Source organism: Watersipora subatra, chromosome 3 (assembly GCF_963576615.1).
Source record: "Watersipora subatra chromosome 3, tzWatSuba1.1, whole genome shotgun sequence".
In the NCBI taxonomy this organism is placed as follows: Eukaryota; Metazoa; Bryozoa; class Gymnolaemata; order Cheilostomatida; family Watersiporidae; genus Watersipora; species Watersipora subatra.
Window position 1 is genome coordinate 39,410,107 of NC_088710.1, and position 25,908 is coordinate 39,436,014.

Consider the following 25,908-nt stretch of genomic DNA (forward strand, 5'->3'; position numbering starts at 1 on the left):
TGGTCGTGCATTAGCCCTTTGTGACGACACCTATTTTCGTTCTTTTCGCAACATATTAAAATGGCGACAAAGGCAAAAGTCCTTAAATAGGTTTTTCTTCTAATGACCAGCTGATCGTGTTAGCGAAACAAAGGAAAAGTTAGCTAAACCGCGAGAAAAAATTTAAAGCTACGAATTCCAAAGAAATATTAATTATATTAAGTTTAAAATAAAAGTTTGCTTTCAAGTCTTTCAAGTCTTTCAAGTCTGTGCAACAGAATCCAATTTTATCAAAGTCAAATTTTGTAATGAAGGATAACCTTTGTCTCCCTCCTTGGCAAGTGCTAACATTAGCTGCTATTGTATGTTTTAATATACATTTTGATTAATCACATTTTCTAGCATTGTTTTTTATTTGTCACTTTTTGAAAGCATGTGGTATGTTAGAACAATTACCAACATGTTTTTTCTGTTACAGTATATTGTTTCAAGTGTTTTGGTTTGTGTTTGACAGAGTATGGAAACCAATCAATATATATTTAATAATTCTATATATGAACAAATTGCACTAACATGTGAGTAAATGGACATACGAGCTCAGTCCCAGGACGCCTTAAGCTCCTGAGTCGAGGTATGACTATAGTGCTGCGCCAACAGCATAGAAGCTGCAACTACTGCTGCGCTAAATGCATAAAAAGTGAGGTAGCGCTACTCCTACATCTTGTGAATGTGGGCCAGTGTGAGGTCAAAAGGTCCCTTTTATACTTGCATCTCAATAAACTAGTTCCTTTTTGGTTGTGATATTCTTATGGTTGTGTAACCAGTCATTCACTCGACTGTTCAACTAACTGCTCTGGGTGATGCATTATGACCGAGTTGTTTCCTTTCACACCACCTAATGTTTTGCTAAGCATTCTTAGCGAGTTTCCATTTATTACCGCCTGCTGCCTATCAATATATATTAGCGATATTGCAATAGGGCAAAAGTCAGCGTAAAATATTCTGAGTTGAATTTTTTTATCAAACTTATTTGATTATTATAAAACAGAAGTACACGCGGAAGGGGGGGGAGGGGGTACGTACCGTTTATAGGGATAGAAAATAGTGATAGGCACTTGCGTGTCCCAAAAACATTAAGCATGACTTCGTGGGTAGATCATTGTAACTTGAACTTTTCTTGACAGTAGGTTCGCTGTTTCCAATGCATTGACTGTTGCTTGGGTTCGGGTTCATAGTGCCAACTCCATCACAAGTGACCTTTTTCTAAGGAACTCACCACCTTCTCTTTCATACCAAGGATGGTTCTGTTGACATAACTCAATCCTCTTAGTTGTACCCTGTCAGCTGTCTGGTAATACTGCATGGTCCCCATGAATAATTTTGTGGGCTGGACCAACCAACATACCAAATTTCTTTGCAAGATCTTGCGCATCCTCCACTGTTACCCTTCTCTCAGACTGAACAAGCTCATTAACTACTTTAATAATTTTAGAGGTTCTCACATCAACAGGTCTACCTGATCTCTCATCATCATCAATGCATGTCCTGCCTTCTCTAGACAAATTTGTGTATTTATACACATTTTTTGGCTAAAATTGTCTACTGCATTATTATTTAACAACAATTTTTAATAGCGATAGAATTTGTACATCTTGATAAAGACAACCAGGTACAAAAATATTTCAAGTTCATGACATAAATTAATGCATGGAAAAAAGATTTTAATATATTTAACTAGGGAAAAAATTATTTGAAATGTTTCTCAAATGCTTTCAATTATATTACCATATTTTTGGAGCTATAAGGCAAACGGATTATAAGGCAAACGGATTATGAGGTGCATCAATTAATATGTCAACTTCTGTCATTGTTCACATGTCAGGCACTTCAGATTATAAAGAGCAATAAGTGAACAGAACATGTGCCAGTCAAGTCAAAGTTTATTCAACCATTCACAATATCTCAAGGTTTTTCAGTTTTAAGCTAAAAAAAAATACAAAACTGTTGCACAGGTGGAAAACGATAATACAACATAGGCTTCATTCACTTTTTTTAGTATATTTCTCGTTGACAGTGGGTGATTTTGGTAACGTGTCCGGAGCTCTCTTTTAACACAAAAATACAGCGTTGTGCAGTTGTAAGACGCGCACGAAATATCACTAGTCACTTTATATATGTCCACATGGTATCCTTCAAACTCTCCATCATTATTGTCTGAGTTAAACAATAGGGTATGAGTTTAAAACTAGGTTCAATAGGTTCAGCAGCTGATTTCTGAGAATAGCTAATTTTTACGAACAATTTTTTTAAATTTCTTTTTTGGTTGAAGGAAGAAGTTCTTGCTAGCGCATTCCACAAGATGTATGTATAGGCCGATAGGTGTAATTCTATAATCACCAGTCGGAAATTAACACGGGATGTAAAAGTTCGGCCAAGGTCTCTTTTGGTATTTGTGGAATTAGCTTTAACCTTACATTATGATTATCTGCTATACTCCGTAAACAAAACATGTAGTGTAGCGACTAGATGCTTAATGCTTTAAAATGGCGGCCACAAAGAAGCACTTTTTCTCTCGCGTTCACGTATCGACTAATCATCGGTGTTGACATCGTATACCATATCACGTGTCTCTGCGCTGCCAAAAAATGACCTCTTTATGTCATAGCTTTGAGCTCGCATTGTAAGTGTTTTTTGTCTCCCAAACTGTTTTTTGTTTGTTCTTCTAACAGCAAATCATTGCTCAGCAAACGAAATTTCATGATTATATTGATATAAATAGATTTATAGCTTAACAGGCATTACTTTTTGAACCATCCTCGTTCATAATCTTTCCTGTCTGTTGATTTTAACAGTTAGTAGTTAACTCCGCATACATTGTAGAGTTGTACAAATATGTACAACTCTATGTATGTTGAGTATGTACAAATATTTGAGCATGCTGGACTGAGCCCTCTATTCAGTTACAACGGGTCGGTCGCATTTATTTGCATCGGCTACCAAATCTTTAATGTTGTCTTGCATATCCATACACAGTCAGCTATATAATTCCAGTTATCTGTGTGGCTGAGACATGCTACACTTTTACTCAAACCTTCTCAGATGAATGCGCCTTATACAAGCATCATCCTTTCCTGTAATTATTTCACAAGTTTCATACACAAACTACTGGTTCTTGAACAGGCTTTTAGCTGGGAAAAATTCTGTAGGCGCATCAGCCAACTGCATACGCTGGCTTTGCGTCTATTATTAAGGTAATTATGCAACAGCAAGCGTGTCTGTGTAGCTATGGGTAACCTTTTCTATATATATCTAGCACATTTTATGCGAAATATGTTCCGCATATAAGCCTATCTTGCATATAAGCCGACCCTAGAAAAATAGACCTAAAATTAGAGAATTTATAAGAATTCGCATTCAAGCCGGCCCTATAAATCATAACATGCTGTACATACCTATCAAGGCAAAACAGTGGGGAAATGGAGCGACTTTTGCAGGCTGAGTACAAAACCTCTTTGATTGGTGAGTAGTTGTATAATTAGCCTATCGTGTCTCCTCTTAATCGGAAGGAAACAATCATCCTGTTGTGTTGAGTCAATAGAAAACGTGTTTGCATTTTCGGTGATTTTAGCTTCGCTTTACAAAAACACATTTTTATAGCTTTTTCTTCTTCGTGATGATCAGACACATCACAGCTACATGGGTTTCACGAATTGTAGATCGATGGACTCCTGATGTTTATTTATTAGGCAGTAGTAGTGACAGTGAACATTTGTTTTTAACAGTAATAATAATGCCGTAAACTATAGCATTAGTGGTGACTCGGAACATGCTCAACCTGTCAACCAAGTAGCCTAAAGAGGACTAAAAAATGCCTGAACTCATTCTGCAACTCATTTGTGGGCTTCATAGACTTCATTTGCATAATCTGAGAAATGTCCAAAAGCTTTGTGCACATGGTTGTGTATCGTTTAGGTGATGGGTCTGAGAGCTCTCTCTAACCGATCTACAACACAATAAGCTTTGTGGACACGGTTGTGTATCGTTTAGGTGATGGGTCTGAGAGCTCTCTCTAACCGATCTACAACACACTAAGCTTTGTGGACACGGTTGTGTATCGTTTAGGTGATGAGCCTGAGAGCTCTCTCTAACCGATCTACAACACAATAAGCTTTGTGCACATGGTTGTGTATCATTTAGGTGATGGGTCTGAGAGCTCTCTCTAACCGATCTACAACACAATAAGCTTTGTGGACACGGTTGTGTATCGTTTAGGTGATGGGTCTGAGAGCTCTCTCTAACCGATCTACAACACACTAAGCTTTGTGGACACGGTTGTGTATCGTTTAGGTGATGGGTCTGAGAGCTCTCTCTAACCGATCTACAACACACTAAGCTTTGTGGACACGGTCGTGTATCGTTTAGGTGATGAGCCTGAGAGCTCTCTCTAACCGATCTACAACACAATAAGCTTTGTGGACACGGTCCTGTATCGTTTAGGTGATGGGTCTGAGAGCTCTCTCTAACCGATCTACAACACAATAAGCTTTGTGCACATGGTTGTGTATCATTTAGGTGATGGGTCTGAGAGCTCTCTCTCTAACCGGTCTACAACACAATAAGCTTTGTGGACACAGTCTTGTATCGTTTAGGTGATGGGTCTGAGAGCTCTCTCTAACCGATCTACAACACAATAAGCTTTGTGGACACGGTCGTGTATCGTTTAGGTGATGGGTCTGAGAGCTCTCTCTAACCGATCTACAACACAATAAGCTTTGTGCACACGGTCGTGTATCGTTTAGATGATGGGTCTGAGAGCTCTCTCTAACCGATCTACAACACAATAAGCTTTGTGGACACGGTCGTGTATCGTTTAGGTGATGGGTCTGAGAGCTCTCTCTAACCGATCTACAACACAATAAGCTTTGTGGACACGGTCGGTAGTGATTTTTAGGTAGTGATTTCCAATCATGATTTTGCCAAAGATTCAATGCCACTATTCAATACACAAAGGTTGCCCTTCCTCCAAGAGTATCATACAAAGTTTATGTTTGGTATTCTTTTGTTTGCCAATCAAGTGCAGCTAAAAGGCTTGCTTATTGATTGGAATTATTCAGTACAAATGAGCAGCATATCCCTTATGTCTTTACAGTGCAGAGTTGCACGACTAATGGAAGCGTATATAGAGCTCGCTACTTTTCAAACAAACAGGCTACGCCACTATTTTTATGTAATTTTTATTGGAGAGACCACAACATTAACAAACAAATATAACTCTCATGCGCAGTTGCTCTAAAATTGGTTGTTGCATTATGTACTATTTGAAAAGAGATAATTCCCTACAGTATAATACGAATAATGTTATAATTTAACATAAGATAATGCTTTTAAAGGCATTTAAAGTTCTGTACTTTCCTTTTGTAGCAGCACATTTAAGTCATTCCACTCCTGCTGTTGTGACTGGTTCACTCTCCTCTGCCATGCAAACCACGAGTCAGACCTCACTCCTTTCTCCTCCCCAAGTTGATCCATTCTACACCCAGGGGTAGGTTTATTCTTACTGTATGCAGTAAAAGCTGGCTCATACTATATCGTCCTATGTCTGCATTTTCCTTTCGGCATTCGTCATCGACTATGTGAATAGCATCAGCGAAGCGATGTGGATATGTCGGGAAAGTCTGCATCTGTCAAATTTTCTCGATATTTTGCCCAGCATCAACAACAGTCTGTATAATGTTAAACATTTCAGTAATAGTAATTTGTGGTCACAGCTAGCAGGATTTATTTCCATTTATAATAGTCGCTGCGAGCCTAGTATTTGATTCAACCATGTGAAAACAAAGAGGTTTATACGGGGAGAAACTAAAAACAAATTAGAACCCTACATCACTGAGTATAATTATGTTGATGCAAATGCAGATGGGTTTATGATAGTGTGAACATTGTTATCATCGATGATCAATTGATCACCAAAATATTGTGGCATCAACGTCGAGATAAGGCTACATAATGTGAACCTGCCTCAAATCTAGCTCTATCTAAAGGGTGACTCAATTTTCTTTAACCACAATAATAAATTCATCCTTTTTAGAAAGGATACATCTATTATTTTATGACGTGAGAATACATCTATCCTTGTTTAGACACGAGGATACATCTATCTTTTCCACACGGGAGGATACATCTATCTTTCCTAGACATGAGGATACTTTTATCCTTTCTAGACACAAGGATACATCTATCTTTTCTACACGGGATGATATATTTATCCCTACTAGACATGAGGATACATTTATCTTTACTAGACATAAGGATACATCTATCCTTTCTAGACACAAGAATACATATATCTTTTCTACGCAGGAGGATAATGTACATTTTTCTTTACTAGACATGAGGATACATCTATCCTTACTAGCCATGAGGATACATCTATCCTTGTTATTACATTGTAAACAACTGGGCTGTTTTCATATTTTTAATACTGCTAAAAATAAAATATGTTGTACATATTCTCTGAGTTTATTAAATACACAGCATAAATTCAAGTAATATTATGCTTAGCTAACTTTCAAACTATAACAATAGCAAAGTTTTATTACTTGTATTAGCAGACAGTGGCACGCATTACCGACTCCTTAGCGATGTCTAGTCAAAGAATTAGGAAAGATGCTTTGAAAACAGACGTTAATAACTTTATCCAGCAAGTGAGCATAATGTCATGTTGAGAATTTAATAGTCTGTATTGTATATAAACATTCGGAGGGGCCCAGGTTAAGGCCGGTATGTGGATCGAACCATAATATTTACAATATCAACATATAAGTAACAATGATATTAACAACAACGAGTCCTTCAAGTATAAATACAATATCAAACAACACTTAATCAAACTTGAAATTTTATCCTGTGATTCTGCTTGCAAAGTTTTTCATGCTGTAGGCACCCCCAGTCTAGGCTGGAAGGAGAGCCAATACACAGGGCTCTACCAGTTTTAGGACTCGGGGTACACGCTTGTGTCCTTGTGTCGCTTTAGGAAGGAACACAACATTAGCCAACCGGTACACTAAGCTAGTATATGAGAATATGATGCCGATACACAGGGCGAGCATGTTCTGCTGGGCACTGGAAATCCACCTTTCTTGTTGATGGGATTAGTTCCAATTTTTTTGTTTTCGGGTTGTTCAAATTCTAGCAATCTTGTTAGTGTGCATTGTAAGCCTGCGGAATATAACCACGTTTTTACCGAAATTGTAAAACAAAATTTTACAAAACAGGGAGAAGAACTCATAACAATTACAAAAATCATACAAACTTCAGATACTTTTCGCTTGGCACATTTAAGCCTAAAATAAAATATAATAAACAGACTCTGTACATCTGCTGTCTCTTATCTGTCGTGCATCATCAATATGGTGCTCGCTTCTCCATGCTTTCCGGTATGATTAATGCCTCGTCACGGTGTCCTGTATTATCCTTCAACCCTTTTGAAGGCCACCCATATCACAAGAGTTGTCTTATACTTCATAATGACAGAGCCCATATTTCTATTAGTGCTCAGATTGTTTCATGGCAAATATTAAGCATCTTAAACAAACTCTACAGAAGCTTTGCGCTACAGAAAACAATGAGACAGTTCTGCATGGCTCAAAGCATTGAATTTTTCAGTTAGTCAACTTGACCTTGTCTACAAGTTGCTAATGATGAAATTACAAAGATGAGAACGTGGTACTACACTGGCAAATGTTTAGAAAACAATTCAACATACTAAAAATTGCTAAGAAATATTCATATATGTAGTAGCAAACTTATTGATGTTAATGGACCCTGAAAGTGTTCCTATCTATGAACAATTTGAATTTCATGGTACAGCAGAGGAACGAACAAGGACCTTGGTCAATGTGATTGCCATGTTTGATTGCCACTTTGAATTTGTTAAAAATGTGCTTTATAACATAAACATATCGATTCACCAGTTCATTACTCAAGTATACATCCAGGCGGATAATTGGGATTATGGAATCATGTGGGACCAGCTAATTCAGGATAGTGGTTGGGTTAATGACAACAAGCGAAGAGAGCAGTTGATGGACATTGATGATTTAAATCTGACTACGAAAAGGAAAATAATTTTTCTTACTATGCCCAAGATGGAAAACTTGTGGGGAACCGCCTGATGAAAATCTAGACTATGTAAAACAGTCAGGGCCAGCAAAAGCTTGGTGAGCCAGTCTATGCAGCCTAGGTATAAAAATAAGTAACATTCTGTAACAAGGAGTTTCATCCGAAGGAAAGATGCCCTGCGAGAAATTTATTTGTCATATCTGGAAAGAGAGAAGACATTGGGCTAGAGCAAAAGTTTGCAAAGGAAAGAGGAGTACTAGAGGTAATAAGACCAATCATAATCAGATGATGTGGCCTGCTTATATCTGGGCTCAGACCCTGAATGGCTAGATGCAGGAACAATAGACAATATCACTGAGACTCACAAGGCTTGAATGGTAAACTTGATGCTTAGTTCACAACACATTCAATTTTAAATTGTTACGGGAGCTGTTGTAACAGCACTTCTATCACATATGGCTAGGTTGACATAAACTATGTCACTCATTCCAAAAAGGAAGTATTAAGCTCCTCAGAGATACAATTTGAGGAGACAGTGTATCTAGTGAAGAACTTCATAACACCACTTTGAGGTAAATTAACTGGGGTTAATTAACTTTGCTAATTGTGCGGAATATGATTCAAGAACAGAATGTATCATGAGATACCCAGAGATGTTCAACGGTTTTTGGTCAATAAAAATTCAGGTTAGAATCTCACTAGGAAATCGATGCACTCCTTTCATCCAATCAGTTCCAGGGAGGCTAGCTGCAGCTCGAAAAGGGCAGTTACTGTAGGAACTAAGTAAAATGGAGAGTTTAGGTGTAATTGAGCGCATTGAGGAACCAACTCAGTGGTGTTCACCATGTATAGCTGTTCCAAAGAAAAATGGGAAGTCAAGGGTATGCATACACTTTACCAATCTTAACAAATCAGTTAAAAGGGAATATGATCCACTACCTACTGCGGAGGAGACATTGGGTGTATTGAATCACACTAGAGTATTTAGCAAGCTGGATTCAAATTGTGACTACTTGCAACTAAAGTTAAAAGAACAGTTGCAAAAACTTACCACCTTTATTACCCTATCTGGAAGGTACTTTTGTAAATGGCTTCTTTTCAGCATCAGCAGTGCACCAGAGTTGTTTCAGCAAAAGATACAAACGATGTTGGTAGAACTGAAAGAGATGGTTTATTAAATGGATGACATCTGGTTCATGGTGCTACAAAGAAATTATGGGGATGATCATCTACTCAAGGTACATATTAGGAAAACTGAAAAAAAACAGGATTTATACTGAACAAAGAAAACTGAATTTGGAGTCTATGAGACCTAGTTTTTAGGTCACTTCATTGATGGACGAGAAATCCGAGCTGATCCAGACAAGACTAAAGCTATTCTTGAGTTTCCTACCCATCCAACAAGAAGGACCTCAGGCAATTTTTTGATATTGTAAACTATTTAGGTAAGTTTTCCGCTCGCTTATCAAGGGAGTGACTTTGTGTAAACTAATCGGGAAGGATTGTGAATGGGTGTGGAGACTAAATCAAGTAGCACAATTCAACCACATGAAACAGTTGGTGGCAAAAACGCCGATTCTCATTTCATATTCAGTTACAACAGAGACAATGATAAGTGCAGACTCTTCTTAATTTGGTCTTGGAGCCGGTGTGTTGCAGAAAGTAAACTGATTGAAATCTGTGGAAAAGGTATCACTCTCACTCACTTCTCCGGAAAAGTGATACGCCCAGGTTGAGAAAAAAGGATAGGCTACAAGCTGGACTTGGGATGAGTTGTCATATTATATTATTGGGAAGAACATAACTGTAGAAATGAATCACAAACCGTTGCTAGCTATTTTGGATATGAAGGAACTAGCTACATGTAAGCTACCTATCCGAGTACTACGTTTTCAATTGAAAATTCTATTATGCTCCTACAAAGTAGTTTACATCTCAGGCAGTAGGTTGGTGCTAGTAGTCATCCTTTCCAGACCTCCTGCCCTGAAAGTGGAAAGAGCTCTCGAAAATTTGGCTGAGCCATTAGGAGTGTTGGAAAGGTGAGAGGAACTCGCAACACATCTTGACGCTTGAATAGAATTAAAGCCGATGTACTAAATGAGGAAGTTGGAATTCTTCGCTTAAAATATATTATCGTCGGTTGGCCAAACAGCAAATGGGTTCTGGAAGCTCTAAAGTGCTTATATGTTTTGGAGACAATATAACTCAAGTGGAAAGGGTGGTCTTTTTTATTACCAGGCTATTCATTACGGAACTAGAATGTAAGAGGGTACTCACTAATATTCATAAAAGGCACCAGTGTGAAAATAAATGCATCAGGAGGGCTGTAGACGTAGTCTGGTAGCCAGGAATGTCACGGGATAGTAAGAACTTGGTGTCAAAGTGGGAAATATGTGAACAGTACTTTTCCAAAGCCAGGAAGCCTTTAATATCAACACCACCTCTAAAGAGACCATGATAGAGATTTTCTATGGACTTGTTTGAAATAGACCAAAAAACATACCTTGTTGCTATGGATTGTTATAGTAAGTTTATAGTAGCAGATGATTTTGAGAACTCAATTGATGCACAAAGAATCTGTAGCCAAGCTAAGAACATGTTCTGTTTGATAAGTGTGCCAAACACTGTAATGATGGATAATGCTCCACCATTTGTATTGGATAAGTTGAAAAAACTACTCAGAAACATAGATGTTCAACAGGTGACTAACTCTCCTCATAATCCGCGGAGCAATGGGGGTGCAGTTTGTACTGTCAAATCTATGATGAGTAAGAATGTAGATTTACAGGCAGCTCTTGCCATGTACAGAGACACGTTCATAGCTAATGGATAGGCCTACTCTCCATCTCAGCTTTTTAACAATAGAACCATGAATTCTATGGGAAATGTGTCTGACCAAAACATATGTGTAGATATCAAGAGACTGAGAAAGTTTAAGGTGTAGCGAAGAAGAAAGCAGGCAATCCGGTATAATAGTAAACATGCTACAAAAGAAAGAGAAGTCTTCTCCAGATTACACAGCTAGACAACATTGAAGATCCAAACAACACGCCCAGGCCAGCAACTGTTATAGGAACTAAAGAAAGGGAAGTTGTGGCAATTGGTGAATCATAGAATGTATTACGCAGAAACAGAGCATCAATATCAAGGTCCCCTATGAATGCATGACCAACTCAAAAGCCTGATATCCGCCAGAGTCATTTTTAAAACGAAGAGGCACCACTCACAAATCTCTCGAAATCGGAACAAGAAGTAGCTTACAGATTTACATTTTATTAAACCCTGCGTCCAGTTATAGTCATTAAATTCTAGCAGTGAAATTCCGCACAGCACTGGATTTGATCTCAAGACCTCCAGATCAGCTTCATAGTTCATCTAGGCCTATGAAGCCTAGAGGAACTATGAAGCCATGTGGAATACATTAAATCCATTGGTCAGATAGTCATTACAATAGTCAAAATACTCACACTTGAAGTGCTTGCTCGGGGTTGACAACTAGCACTGTTGACCGTTACGCGTAACAATGTTTAGGTTTTTCCAAAGTCTTTGCAACTCCATACATGCATCAGAAAGTGTTTACCAGAAGGCACCACTCTTATGAATTTAATCCCCATTTTCTTCAGCACGGCTTGCATCCTGGCAAGAAGGTTACTGAAGATTGAAAAAAGAATTTTGGCATGTCAATAGTATTAACATAAAAAAATTGACTCGTCAATAAAAAAGACATACAGTGCATCCCAGGGTTACGATGTCCCTGTTTTACAGTTTTTTTCGCCTTGCGATGGGGAACATGGTGTTTTCTGTCCCCTCCATACAACATTTTCTTCGCCATTTGATATCAACAAAAATGTCTCATGAAATTCAAAGTTGGTGGTCGGTGTTCTGAATACATCAGAATAACGGAGGTGTCGATATGCTATTCTCCAAAATTCCTCCCACAACACCTGAAAGAGATGCTATGCTCTCTCTCTCTCTCTCTCTCTCTCTCTCTCTCTCTCTCAGCTCATCATTATTCGTTATAAGTTAAAGTACAAACGAAACTTGAAGCAGATAATAAAGATTAAAACGATGACAAAATTAAAGTTTAGTTTAGTAAAATACACACTGAAACCTAGCTTTAAGTATGTGTTTAGTAAGCTAACTTCGTTTAAGTTAAATTCAAAGTTTATGTTATACATCTGGCTAAAATGTAAGAACTCTATACAGTGTTCGTCATCATTCATGCGGTATGTACTGTACATGGTAATGTTACATTTTATTGCAGATCATGACCATTGAATACACTAAAATTACTCTAGGTAACTCTAATTACTAAGCTTAATATACTATTTTGTTATTAATTTTTATATATGTAAAGCACATATATAACATTTTGATGTTTTATGCCAGGGCTGTTAGCATTAGATAATTACTATGGGTTTCTATACCCCTCTATGCGGCATTTTTGCCTTTCGATGCCAACACTGGAGCGAATTAATGTCATATGGGGTGGGAGGTCCCTGTATATAGAATACAAACACTGTTCACATCCATATTTCATGTTTATTTTTTATTATATGCTGTTTTGTCAACGCATCTGCATCATAGCTTTGTTATGTTGGCACCTGATGTATATAGGAGGCTAAAATCACTAACAGATGATATTTGGAAAACCTTTCTTGATTAAGGTTGTGTACCTGGTCACCATGTAATCACCTGAGCAAATTTGACCCTATTCACTTCTCTTTAAAGACTGGAACCTCTATCCAGTTCAATCCCATGCATTCAAAGCTTAATTTACAAATACCCTAACATATAAATTCGTGAACACCCTGTATAAGTCTTGAATGAGTGTTGGACTCTACACCTGAAGTTTCCTAAAGCATCGCACATTCATAAGGTGAAGAGATACATGGACTCTACACCTGAAGTTTCCTAAAGCATCGCACATTCATAAAGTGAAGACATACATGGACTCTACACCTGAAGTTTCCTAAAGCATCGCACATTCATAAGGTGAAGAGATACATGGACTCTACACCTGAAGTTTCCTAAAGCATCGCACATTCCTAAGGTGAAGACATACATTGACTCTACACCTGAAGTTTCCTAAAGCATCGCACATTCATAAGGTGAAGAGATACATGGACTCTACACCTGAAGTTTCCTAAAGCATCGCACATTCATAAGGTGAAGACATACATGGACTCTACACCTGAAGTTTCCTAAAGCATCGCACATTCATAAGGTGAAGAGATACATGGACTCTACACCTGAAGTTTCCTAAAGCATCGCACATTCATAAGGTGAAGACATACATGAACTCTACACCTGAAGTTTCCTAAAGCATCGCACATTCATAAGGTGAAGAGATACATGGACTCTACACCTGAAGTTTCCTAAAACATCGCACATTCATAAGGTGAAGACATACATGGACTCTACACCTGAAGTTTCCTAAAGCATCACACATTCATAAAGTGAAGACATACATGGACTCTACATCTGAAGTCTCTTAAAGCATCGCACATTCATAAGGTGAAGAGAAGACTGAAAATAAGCAGGAAAAGTAAATTATACAAAATAAATTAAAAAATAATAATAAAAAACAACATACACAGGTTAGTTTAACTTTCACCTTGTCTACACTAGTCTATGTTAATATGCATATCTCAGACTACTTATCAGTCTGTGCATCAATGAGACTACACTTCCATTCACTGTTCTCTATGGTACAATACCAATAAATAACTCCCATTATTATAGCTTCATTAATTCAGTCATTTATATATAATTCAGAGTATAATCGTAGCAATTAGTTTTTGCCTAGTTTTATAACTGAATTATAATAGACTTTTACCTATGTTCATTAGTGAGTTACGGTAGATCGTTGATTTGTGTCACGAATTTGCATTTTTACCTGAATATTGGTTTAAACATACAACGCTGTTAGGGGTACAAATCTTGGGATGAATTAACTTCATATTAGATGATTATCTGTATTGATATTAGTATCAAGTCATGACCTAGTTTATGACCTGCAGCTTTAACCTAGGATATCACCCAGATCTTACATGCTACAGTCATACCTCTACATACAAGTGCCTCAACATGCCTTTCGAGCAAGTTTCTCCCTTGAGATACGAGTAATTTTTGAGATACGAGCCGGTTGTCTATGGCCACTATATGGCTAAGTATGTGAGAGGTTGCTTTCAAGAAAAGTATTGCTCAGTCTTTCTTCTCGAATCAATTCGAAAAAATTTGTTCAAAGTTTGGCTACAAATTATAATGAAAACGAGGCAAAACAAGAATTTGATACTAAACAAATAAAATAACAATTAAAGTAATTTTTGAGAAAAATCAAAAACTTAGCTTCAAGTGTGTGTTCAGTAAGCTAAATTCATTGAAGTTAAATTCAAAGTTTCTATTATGTAGATTTACAAAAGCTTAGTGTACATACATTTAGCATCAAGTCATTTAGCATCGCCCTCAAGTCTTTCAGACGCTCGTTATCCACAATGTCTGTCTCTAAGGTAGAACTCCATAAAGTAGTGATGTTATATTTTTTGCAGATCATTACAACTACATTACTAGGTGTTTGCTATTAATTTTTTTAATGCATGTACTGATATGCAACAATTAAAAACACGCTTTTTCACCGTAATACTGATATCCTGTTTAGGAGTTTTTTTCTTAGCATGCTATCGGATTAATTTGTACTTAGATATTTTATATAGGAAATAGTGCTTTGAGATACGATAAAATTGACTTACGAGCTCAATCCCAGAATGCATTAAGCTCGTATGTGGCGGTGTGGTTGTGCTTTGACTCAGCATACAACCTTGACCTAATATAGAATGTTCACCTAACATACAACCTTTACATAACATACAACTTTCAGCTAACACACAACTTCCTGGATCTAACGGACAACCTTGATCCAACAAACATCTTTGACATAACATACAATCTAGTTCCTACATATAGTATTGACATAACCCTAGGCCTTGACTTCACATCTACCATCTACTTGGAATACTGTTTAAACATGTGAAACTGGATCTACCACGCAAGTTTGCATCATATTCGTTTTGTTTAAACCTCTTTGCACCCATTGAATGTTTTTATTTAATGCAGAGCTGAGTTATCACCTCATGATGTACTCGATGAAACCTGGGTGACAGTGTTTGGGTAAGAAATTAACCTATCATGTAAAAACTGTCTAATAACGTATATATGTTATACGTATACCGTATAAAACATGTATAACAGGGATTAGAGAGTATATTGTTACTCCACTTCCTGTGCCCTTCACTGTTTGACTTCACTTCCTGTGCCCTTCACTGTTTGACTCCACTTCCTGTGCCCTTCACTGTTTGACTCCACTTCCTGTGCTCTGCACTGTTTGACTCCACTTCCTGTGCCCTGCACTGTTTGACTCCACTTCCTGTGCCTTCACTGTTTGACTCCACTTCATGTGCCCTTCACTGTTTGACTCCACTTCAAGTGCCCTTCACTGTTTGACTCCACTTCCTGTGCCTTCACTGTTTGACTCCACTTCCTGTGCCCTGCACTGTTTGACTCCACTTCCTGTGCCCTTCACTGTTTGACTCCACTTCCTGTACCCTGCACTGTTTGACTCCACTTCCTGTGACCTTTACTGTTTGACTCCACTTCATGTGCCCTTCACTGTTTGACTCCACTTCCTGTGCCCTCCACTGTTTGACTCCACTTCCTGTGCCTTATACTGTTTGACTCCACTTCATGTGCCCTTCACTGTTTGACTCCACTTCCTGTGACCTTTACTGTTTGACTCCACTTCATGTGCCCTTCACTGTTTGACTCCACTTCCTGTGCCCTTCACTGTTTGACTCCACTTCCTGTGCCCTTTACTGTTTGACTCCACTTCATGTGCCCTTCACTGTTTGACTCCACTTCCTGTGCCCTTCACTGTTTGACTCCACTTCCTGTGCCCTTCACTGTTTGACTCCACTTCCTGTGCCCTGCACTGTTTGACTCCATTTCCTGTGCCTTATACTGTTTGACTCCACTTCCTGTGCCCTTCAGTGTTTGACTCCACTTCCTGTGCCCTTCAATGTTTGACTCCACTTCCTGTGCCCTCCACTGTTTGACTCCACTTCCTGTGCCTTCACTGTTTGACTCCACTTCATGTGCCCTGCACTGTTTGACTCCACTTCCTGTGCCCTTCACTGTTTGACTCCACTTCCTGTGCCCTTCACTGTTTGACTCCACTTCCTGTGCCTTATACTGTTTGACTCCACTTCCTGTGCCTTATACTGTTTGACTCCACTTCCTGTGCCCTTCAGTGTTTGACTCCACTTCCTGTGCCTTCACTGTTTGACTCCACTTCCTGTGCCTTATACTGTTTGACTCCACTTCCTGTGCCCTTCAGTGTTTGACTCCACTTCCTGTGCCCTTCAATGTTTGACTCCACTTCTTGTGCCCTCCACTGTTTGACTCCACTTCCTGTGCCTTCACTGTTTGACTCCTCTTCCTGTGCCTTCACTGTTTGACTCCACTTCCTGTGCCCTTTACTGTTTGACTTCACTTCCTGTGCCTTCACTGATCGACTCCACTTCCTGTGCCCTGCACTGTTTGACTCCACTTCCTGTGCCCTGCACTGTTTGACTCCACTTCCTGTGCCCTTTACTGTTTGACTCCACTTCCTGTGCCCTTCACTGTTTGACTCCACTTCCTGTGCCCTTCAGTGTTTGAAGTGGATGTGAAGTATCTGTCTGAGCTGTATGAGAAAAGTTTAGAGAAGCAGACCGCTTCATCGAACAACGTAGTGTAGGCTCTAATGTCTGGTGTCTGGTCCAACCATAATGTTTTTCAGAGATTTGAGCATAAAGAGAACAAGTAATACTTGAAGTAAATATAATCTACATAATATAACATTTAAGTTAACTAAAGACAATTTGCTAATGATACCACCATCTATGTATGGCAATAGAACTTGACATTGTCTAAAGTTCTAAAGGGTCATTGATGTTACAATATGCAAGTTTATCTTTGTATATATGCTGTTGAGAATGTTATATATTTGCATCATGTTTCTGAGTACCTTGAAACTTGCTAGATGTTGTCATTAAAATATAGACTATGTTTTGAAATAGAGTAGAGAAGAAAGGAGATGCTCACAAGAGATGGCGAAGCAACCCTCATAATTTCGACCATAATATATAGATGTTTTTGTTTTTAGTATGATGTAATAATAATTGTTGCTGCATTTAGTAAATTTTACATTACGAAAAGCAATAATTATATCTGTACTAGGATAAATAATGAAAAATAAAATATCTTGATTATGCTTGATGACAAATACTCAGTTTTAACAAGCATTCACATCTAACACACATTTAGTGTTAAGTATTGCTCAGTTTAACAAGTACTCAGTGTTAACAAGTACTCAGTGTTAACAAGTACTTAATGTTAACAAGTACTCAGTGTTAACAAGTATTTAGTGTTAACAAGCACTTGTTAATACTGCAATACAAGAACTAAGTATCAACAAGCACTCGGTGTTAACAAGTGCTTGGTGTATGTAAGTATTCGACTAACATACACAACACTTGATGTCATTTCCAAAATGTTGATTACATATATAATCTCCTCATGCTCTAAAATAAACGTGTCGTTTCGTTGCTCTCCAAGTTATTGCGATTGTGCATTTCTTCCTTTCTACAAAATCCCTACAAAGTTGTTTAGATGATTTCATCTATTTCAACAATCACATTATAATTTTTAACCATGTAAATGTTTTACATGAAATAGAGACATATGTAATAGCAGACATATGTAGTAGAGACATGTAATAGCAGACATATGTTGTAGAGACATATGTTGTAGAGACATATGTAGTAGAGACATATGTAGTTGCAGAGCTGTCTAGCATACTTAGTAGTCCATATATGGCCTGTGCTTTTTTCTAAAATAGCATGCCTGTTATCTCTTTTCTCTTGAAGGTACTCTAAAGGGGCGGTAGGACACATTCTGCAGCAGTTTAACGAATATGGGGCTATATTAGACCACGTGGTAAGTGTAGTTACCATTTTTTTCCTATACACATTCTATGGAGAACTTCAGCACACTGACTCTTTGTTAATGAGTGTTCTAAAATACATTGGTATCTTTTAAAAAAACTGGATCTTTTATCAATGCTTAATTGTTTTGGCATACAGTAAAACCTTGACACACAAAGTTAATTGCTCTTGATATTTGTTTTGTATGTCAAAACCGTCGTATGCTGGAGTAAGAATTATTGTGAGTAAACATCATACCTCTTTTAATTTGTTTAATTACTCAAAACCTTAATGATGAATACTTGAGGTAATTATATATATATATATGCGTACATACCGTACTTTTCGTACTATAAACCGCACCTCTATATAAACCGCATCTGCTTTATTTTCCAAAAATCGATGATAAAACAATACATAGGCCGCAGGACTCAGGATGGTGCTTTTTAACGCGGCGGCAACTTAGCTGTTTAAAACGGAACAATGCCTAACAGCACTGTTTCGAATTTACCGACGCTTTTTAACCTAGTGCTTAACGGAACAGTACCGCTAGCCATTGTTTCGTATTTTCTTTCACCGCTAGAGGCGCACTAACCGGAGATTCTGGTTAATGCGCCCTAGCGATGAAAGAAAAAGCCACAGATAAAGCCGCACCCTTATATAAGCCGCATGGCTTAAATCATCAGAAAAAAAGTAGCGGCTAATAGTCCGAAAAGTACGGTATATATACATGTATATACATATGTATTTTTATTGTTTAAAAAACTGAGTTATATATAAGAAACTAAATAGATAAAGTGCTAATAAAAAATATGTTGTCTGTCAGTTTGCATTTATGTAAAAGACAGTTAAATTGAGGTGCAGATTGAAAATTGCAAGAAAACTACATAACTAGTTTAATTTAGACAAAATGATCTTTCAATTAACATAAGATATTATCTGTATAGTCTTGTTTTTGAGTTCAGTATTGATTTTGTTAAAGCATATAAATTAGATAATTTTTTTATTACATAAAAGTATTTGGGTAAACTTTATTCAATTTATTACTACAACCATTGGTTTCATACAGCCAGTGAGCTAGCTGCAATCGTCAGGTAGTGTGAATGTGTACAGAGCAGTTGTTTTTTTATTATTTAGTTCAATACATCAGAGTCTTGGCTTTCGAATGAGCCATTGTTTGACATGGGGAGACAGACATGGGTTGGTGTTTATAGGGTTTCTATCACATCTCTTTCACCTTCTTCCTCTCAATGTTTCCTAGACACTCTCAGATGACCACTATAGACTCTCAGATGACTACTAAACACTTTAAGATATCTTTTACTAAATTTATTCTAAGATATTTGCTCATATTTTTCTGTTATATGTTATGTTAGTTTTAGATAAGTTATATGTTATGTTAGTTTTCCCACGACCACACGAGCGGAGCGGAAGTGTGGGAGTTTTTATGATAAATGCATGTGCACCCAACTTACGAAAATTATTCATCAACAATGAGACGAGTCCTCATCAAGAAATTTCATCAAAAAATTTAAGCATCGGAATGTAAAGTCGTTAAAGTATAATAACGATACAAAACACATTTAAACCTATTTAAATATGTTACTAAGTCTTTGTAAACCTTCGATAATATCTTAAAACTTACCCATCTGATCGGATTATACACAAATAGACAGATTAATTTGAACGAAAATTGCCACAAAAAGCTTGAAAAGCTCGGTTTAATAAAAGTTAAGACCGAAAATTGAAACGCCAATAAAGCCGTGCGACCGATTGTAGAACTATTTAGCAGTGCGCATTTCACGAGAAAACCGTGCTCATTTCATCAGTCTATGGCATTTTTTACTTGTAATCGAATTTATTCGAAGGTTTCTGTAATAAACGTAGACCGTTTGAGGCGTAAACCGATTTACAGGTAAGAAATTGTGGTACACAGTTTATCAGCCTGTGTTTTTTGTCCAATCACCGAAGGTTTCATTATTTGAAACGTTAGCCGAAATTCTTTACAACATGTACAAGCTAGGGCCGAACTACAACGCCCGTTTATGACGAGAACATTTTTTATTTTGCTACAGTTTTATACGCGTGAATGCTCCTACTCGCTTTCTGTTAAAGATCGCTTATCAAAACCATTCTACATTCAACGCAACCAACTTTCAAACTGTGTATAGTACACAGTAGCTTGCTATTTTACTTCTAATTTTGCATTTCAGAGTTATAATAAACATATTTCTTTATTGTTGTTGAATTACATACATTACAGTAAATTAGGCCTACAGCTTTATAACACTTTTATAACAGCTTTTATTTTGCTGCAGTTTGCAGAAATCTTCGAGACGCATGAACGCTCATAGGTTTTCTATTATTGCTGTATTACTATATTAACAATATTGGTTATTTTAATAATATCAGTGCATTTTACTTATAATATTGGCCAACATTGCATTTCTCCTATTGCAAGGGAGAGATATAAACGTGTAATATTTTCCTTGTTTCATTGTTGTTGTTTGTCATGACCAAACACTTTTTAAATAAATTTTCTAAAAACCTATATAAATACCACAACTTCTCGATATTGCTACCTATGACGTTTTAAAATGTAAACGAAATTGTGTATTGGTTTTCTATTATTACTATATTAATAAAATTGATTATTTTAAGAATATCAGTGCATTTTACTTCTAATATTGGCCAATATTGCATTTCTCCTATTGCAGGGGGAAAATATAAACATCTTTTCCATTCATTATTGCTTATTGTTGTATATAATAACACCCACACCCAGTACATTACAGCTACCATTGCAGTTATCCTATTGCACTGCAGAGCCATTTGATTGCTAATATTGCATTTCTCAACCATCAGTACCCTTTATTTTTTTGCCAATATCTCTGGCCATCTCTTTGGTCGTGGGCTGTATGACAGTGGACTTTCTAGTAGATAAGTTATATGTTATGTTAGTTTTAGATAAGTTATATGTTATGTTAGTTTTAGATAAGTTATATGTTATGTTAGTTTTAGATAAGTTATATGTTATGTTAGTTTTAGATAAGTTATATGTTATGTTAGTTTTAGATAAGTTATATGTTATGTTAGTTTTAGATAAGTTATATGTTATGTTAGTTTTAGATAAGCTGCCTTCATTCCTTTCATCCTTTTTTCATTATCATTTCCACTCTTTGGGGATCAATTCGTGATTTTAAAATAACAAATGGAGGTACAAAGCTTTGTTTAATATTATTAGAGCAATGTATAGCTCAACAAGGTCAATGAGAACTGCGTACATACGTACTGATTTGTAAAACTGCATTGTTTTGAGAATCTTTGAATGTTGCTGTTAAATTTAGTTTGTCTCTCGAGGCACTTGTTTGCTCACATGTATCTAAGAATTTGTATGTTGAGGTGAGCGTAAGTCGAAATTTGGCCACACTGTAAATTGGTGAAAGGTCTGCAATTGTCAGAACAGTATTTACACAGTCTTGTGCTAGCTATCGTAGCTAGCACCTAGCTAGCTACGATAGCTAGGTGCTAGCTATCGTAGCTAGCACCTAGCTAGCTGTCGTAACATCGTATAGTACGTAATTAATACTGTTAAAGCATTTCAATATTATCTCATTAATGGTTTGAACCTGTCAAGGCCTAATAAATTTAGCAGTGCCAGTGATGTTACCTCTATGGCTTCATAACAGTAGAGCTAGTAGTGCTACATAATAACCTCTTTAAAAAATTATCGCAGTCATATGGATAGATTTGTGTACATAATTGTAGATATCGAATTGTAGATATCGAGTTCTAAATATCGAATTGTAGATATCGAATTGTAGATATCGAAATGTAGATATTGAATTGTAAATATCGAATTATAGATATCGAATTGTAGATATCAAATAGTAGATATCGAATTGTAGATATCGAATTGTAGATATCGAATTGTAGATATCGAATTGTAGATATCGAATTGTAGATATCGAATGATGGTAACTGGATGCACATACATTACAAGTCAAAGATCAGTGCTAAGAAGGCTCTTAGCAAGAATGGTAAGGTGATAGGAAATAGCATGATGGTTGGAGTGAGACAGTGCATAGATCAGCAAATCATGAATGGTGAGCCCCAACATCAAAGTGCTGATGACAATGAACTCAGTCTACACAGTGTCACTCCCTCGGTAGCACTCAAAACTTTAGGAACGCTTTATGACCCTTCAGCTGCGAGCAAACCTGAGACACCTATCAGACCTCTGACGAAAGCTTACCATTTTGACACACCCTCTGACGTAAGTTGTGGGTGTTGTGTCTTGCGCTCTTCTTTCTTTAGCCTGTCTCTTCATTTGGAGAGTTAGCAATAAGCTTGCTTGTTGAATATGTTTTAAGGCCTGACAACACTCAATGACGAAATGCATCTTCTGTGTCACCGGTTGATCGTCCCATCGTGTCAAAGTCAGTGGTGTTGCTCTAATTCGGTAGAGATAAAACCGACACATTCATGATTGGCCGAAATAGTTGATTTCAATGATCTTCCTTCCATTTTAGTTAGTTATTTCTAACGCAAGCTAATTTCATGTAGCATTTGTTTTCAAACCTCGATGACCACAGAGCAAAACAGGAACAGCTATTAATATATGACTAAGGACATTCTCACTCTTTACAAACATATGTGGGCCACTAGTATATGTTGAAGCTATTTATAAACCTTCCAGTAGAGATGCCCCGATTCTAAATTCACCAGCCAATTCAGATACCGATCCGATATACCGATTCTTATTGAAAAATAATCCGATTCAGATCTTTTGTGTTGCATAGGTAATTGTTCATTTTATTATAGGAAATATGAATATTAATGAATTTATTTGTTTGTATTTATTTATGAGAAAAAAAGAGATATCTATTCACATACTGACATACCTTGCATGTAGTAACAAAACAGTTCATGTTTCTTGTAATTTGTAATTAATAATAGTCATTACTGTTAGTGGTACAGCTCTCTCTGTGATAATGAAATCTCTCTTTTATTGCTGAACAAACTGCTGCGTCTGTACAAGTTTAGAGCAAATCAATGTTTTTTGTAATTACCGTTAGTGATTTAACACTTTCAGTAAGAAGTATCTTTCTTCTATCACTATCAATGTAGCCAGTCATACTGAACAGGGACTCGCTTGCCGCAGATGATGGAGGACAGGCAAAATATTAATAAGCCACTGGGGTTATTTTGTACGATACAAACGATACATTGTATAGTCAGGATCAAGAGAGAGATAGATAACTTTATGCATCGTCTGCTCAAATTACTTTCGTAATGCTAGTAAATAGAAATATTACACTGCATTCTTGTTTCCCATTTTTGTTATTTTGTTCGTGATTAGCTGCAACAAATCCTATCGCTGAATTAATTGGGAAATACCACACTTTGTGATTACGTCCTGACTAAAGCAAAAATGTTCCTCAGCTGTGTTTATGTTAATCAGGCTATATACATGAAATAAATAGTGTGGCAGGCCCGGAATTCATTAGGTAAGAATAAGGAACTTGCAGGTGATGATCTTTATTAGTGTAGCAGGCTAAAATACTGTTTTCTGTTAAATAGTTGATCTGTAAAAAGTATCTAAAGTTTCAGATTTTTGAAGAAAAGATCGGCCGATTCAGATACTTAACACCCATATCGACACCGATTCCGATACCAAAATCTGGGCAACTCAATCTTTTAAATCATTCTTTAGGTATTAGACTTGTTGAAGTACAATTTTTCCTATAGTCCAATTGACATCTTAAAACCAAATATCTTTATACTTGGCTGTTACCGTCGTTAACCATCGTTAACATGTAGCTTTCTTTGCTTGAGCAAGGCTATAACAGTTCAAATAGCTGCGCAAATGTTATTGAACCATAATAGATAATAAACGTGCTGCGGTACTTTAATAATGGTAATGGAAGATCTAGCGAGGACATCAGGGCTTTCATTACACTGACCCTTATTCTCATTGCTCAATATATTTGTCAATGCGATGCATCTGTTAGTAGCATCTGTTAGTAGCTTTGGTGTGTGTAACCTATGTGAATATCTAGCCCGGGCTTCAGCTATGCATTTTGTTATGGATTCTGTTTCTCGAACTTCGTTGAATCATGCTCCTGTTATCCTCCAACCAAATTGTCAACTTTGTTTGCTTTAATGGGTTTTTCGCTTAATTATACACGGGCAATGTCTGATAAACATGGCACATGAGCAGTATTTGATAAACATGGGACATGGGCAGTATCTGATAAACATGGGACATGGGCAGTATCTGATAAACATGGGCAGTATCTGATAAACATGGGACATGGGCAGTATCTGATAAACATGGGACATGGGCAGTATTTGATAAACATGGGGCATGGGCAGTATTTGATAAACATGGGACATGGGCAGTATCTGATAAACATGGGACATGGGCAGTATTTGATAAACATGGGGCATGGGCAGTATTTGATAAACATGGGACATGGGCAGTATCTGATAAACATGGGACATGGGCAGTATCTGATAAACATGGGACATGGGCAGCATCTGATAAACATGGGGCATGGGCAGTATTTGATAAACATGGGACATGGGCAGTATCTGATAAACATGGGACATGGGCAGTATCTGATAAACATGGGACATGCCAAAATACTGCACAAATATTCTAACATTTCAATAGTTGTTTTGAAACGATATGACCCAACCATTATGGTGCATTTATTTTATCTCTGTTTTACTCAGAAGATGAATTTTATTAATACTGCCTAACAAGCATCTGATAATGGATAGAATACGTATAGACAGAGCTGATAGTTGTGTTAAAGAACTATGGTCATTCTGCATCTTACAATATTCTAGAATATTCTACAATATTGCTTGCTAAGTTTGGTCGCTCATGCACTTCTAGTAATTTTGTTACTTATATCCAAAAGTGAAGACTCTCGAAGATGTTTTATGATACTTATGTTATAATAGCCATGTTATGTCCCTGTTGTAGCATATGTAAGCTTTATAACAGACAGAAGAACTCTATCCTGTTCAAGTTTTTTTCTTAATTTATTAAATACTAGCCAACCTAGACTAGCCAAATACTAGACATCCAGAGTTCATCGGTTCCCAGACTTTCTCCATATATAAAAACAGTTGTATGTTTGAGCAGATTGATATTCTAGGAGCTGACTGTATTTTGTTTTGTTCCGCAGCTCAAACGCTTAACAATAATTACTTTAGGTCCCAACCTGTAGTGCATAAACGTGTTAAACAGTGCCGTGTAGACCCATCTGTAGTGCCATGTTAGACGAGGAACTATTAGTCTGAGACGGTTATAAATTGTTTTTTATGGTGTTTATGGTGTTGTTGTGGCTTTCAAAGTTTTAACGAGAAAAAAAGAAAGAGCTTTGGAGCTGGACAACGAAAGAATTGATTGTGATTGATGTAACTGATTCATTATTAATACGGTTTTAATATTTATTAATTCACTTTTCTACTGATAATTTGATATTATGGTTTCATAAAGATCAAAGATTGTCAAAATGGTGGTCAAATGAAGGTTGCGTTCTATTTTTCGACCCTTCTCTTATAGTGGCTATCAAATAGAGGTGGTGTTCAAATAGAGGTGGTGTTCAAATAGAGGTGGTGTTCAAATAGAGGTGGCGTTCAAATAGAGGTGTATATATAGGTTGTATAGATGTATATATACAGTTTTATAGATGTTTATATACAGTTCTATAGATGTTTATATACAGTTCTATAGATGTTTATATACAGTTTTATAGATGTTTATATA

At 36.9% G+C, this 25,908-nt stretch overlaps 1 protein-coding gene across 2 annotated transcripts in view; it reads left to right on the forward strand.

Annotated features, from left to right (window-relative positions):
* Nucleotides 1-25,908, forward strand: part of LOC137391077 (nucleoporin NUP35-like) — a 33,472-nt gene that overhangs the window by 6,008 nt on the left and 1,556 nt on the right. The window contains exons 6-9 of one of the 2 annotated variants that reach the window (XM_068077427.1): nucleotides 5,401-5,521; nucleotides 15,217-15,270; nucleotides 18,066-18,135; nucleotides 22,087-22,398. In XM_068077427.1, coding sequence (XP_067933528.1) covers nucleotides 5,401-5,521; nucleotides 15,217-15,270; nucleotides 18,066-18,135; nucleotides 22,087-22,398 — 557 coding nt within the window. The remainder of the gene's footprint in view (nucleotides 1-5,400; nucleotides 5,522-15,216; nucleotides 15,271-18,065; nucleotides 18,136-22,086; nucleotides 22,399-25,908) is intronic. The other variant, XM_068077428.1, reaches the window with a different exon arrangement.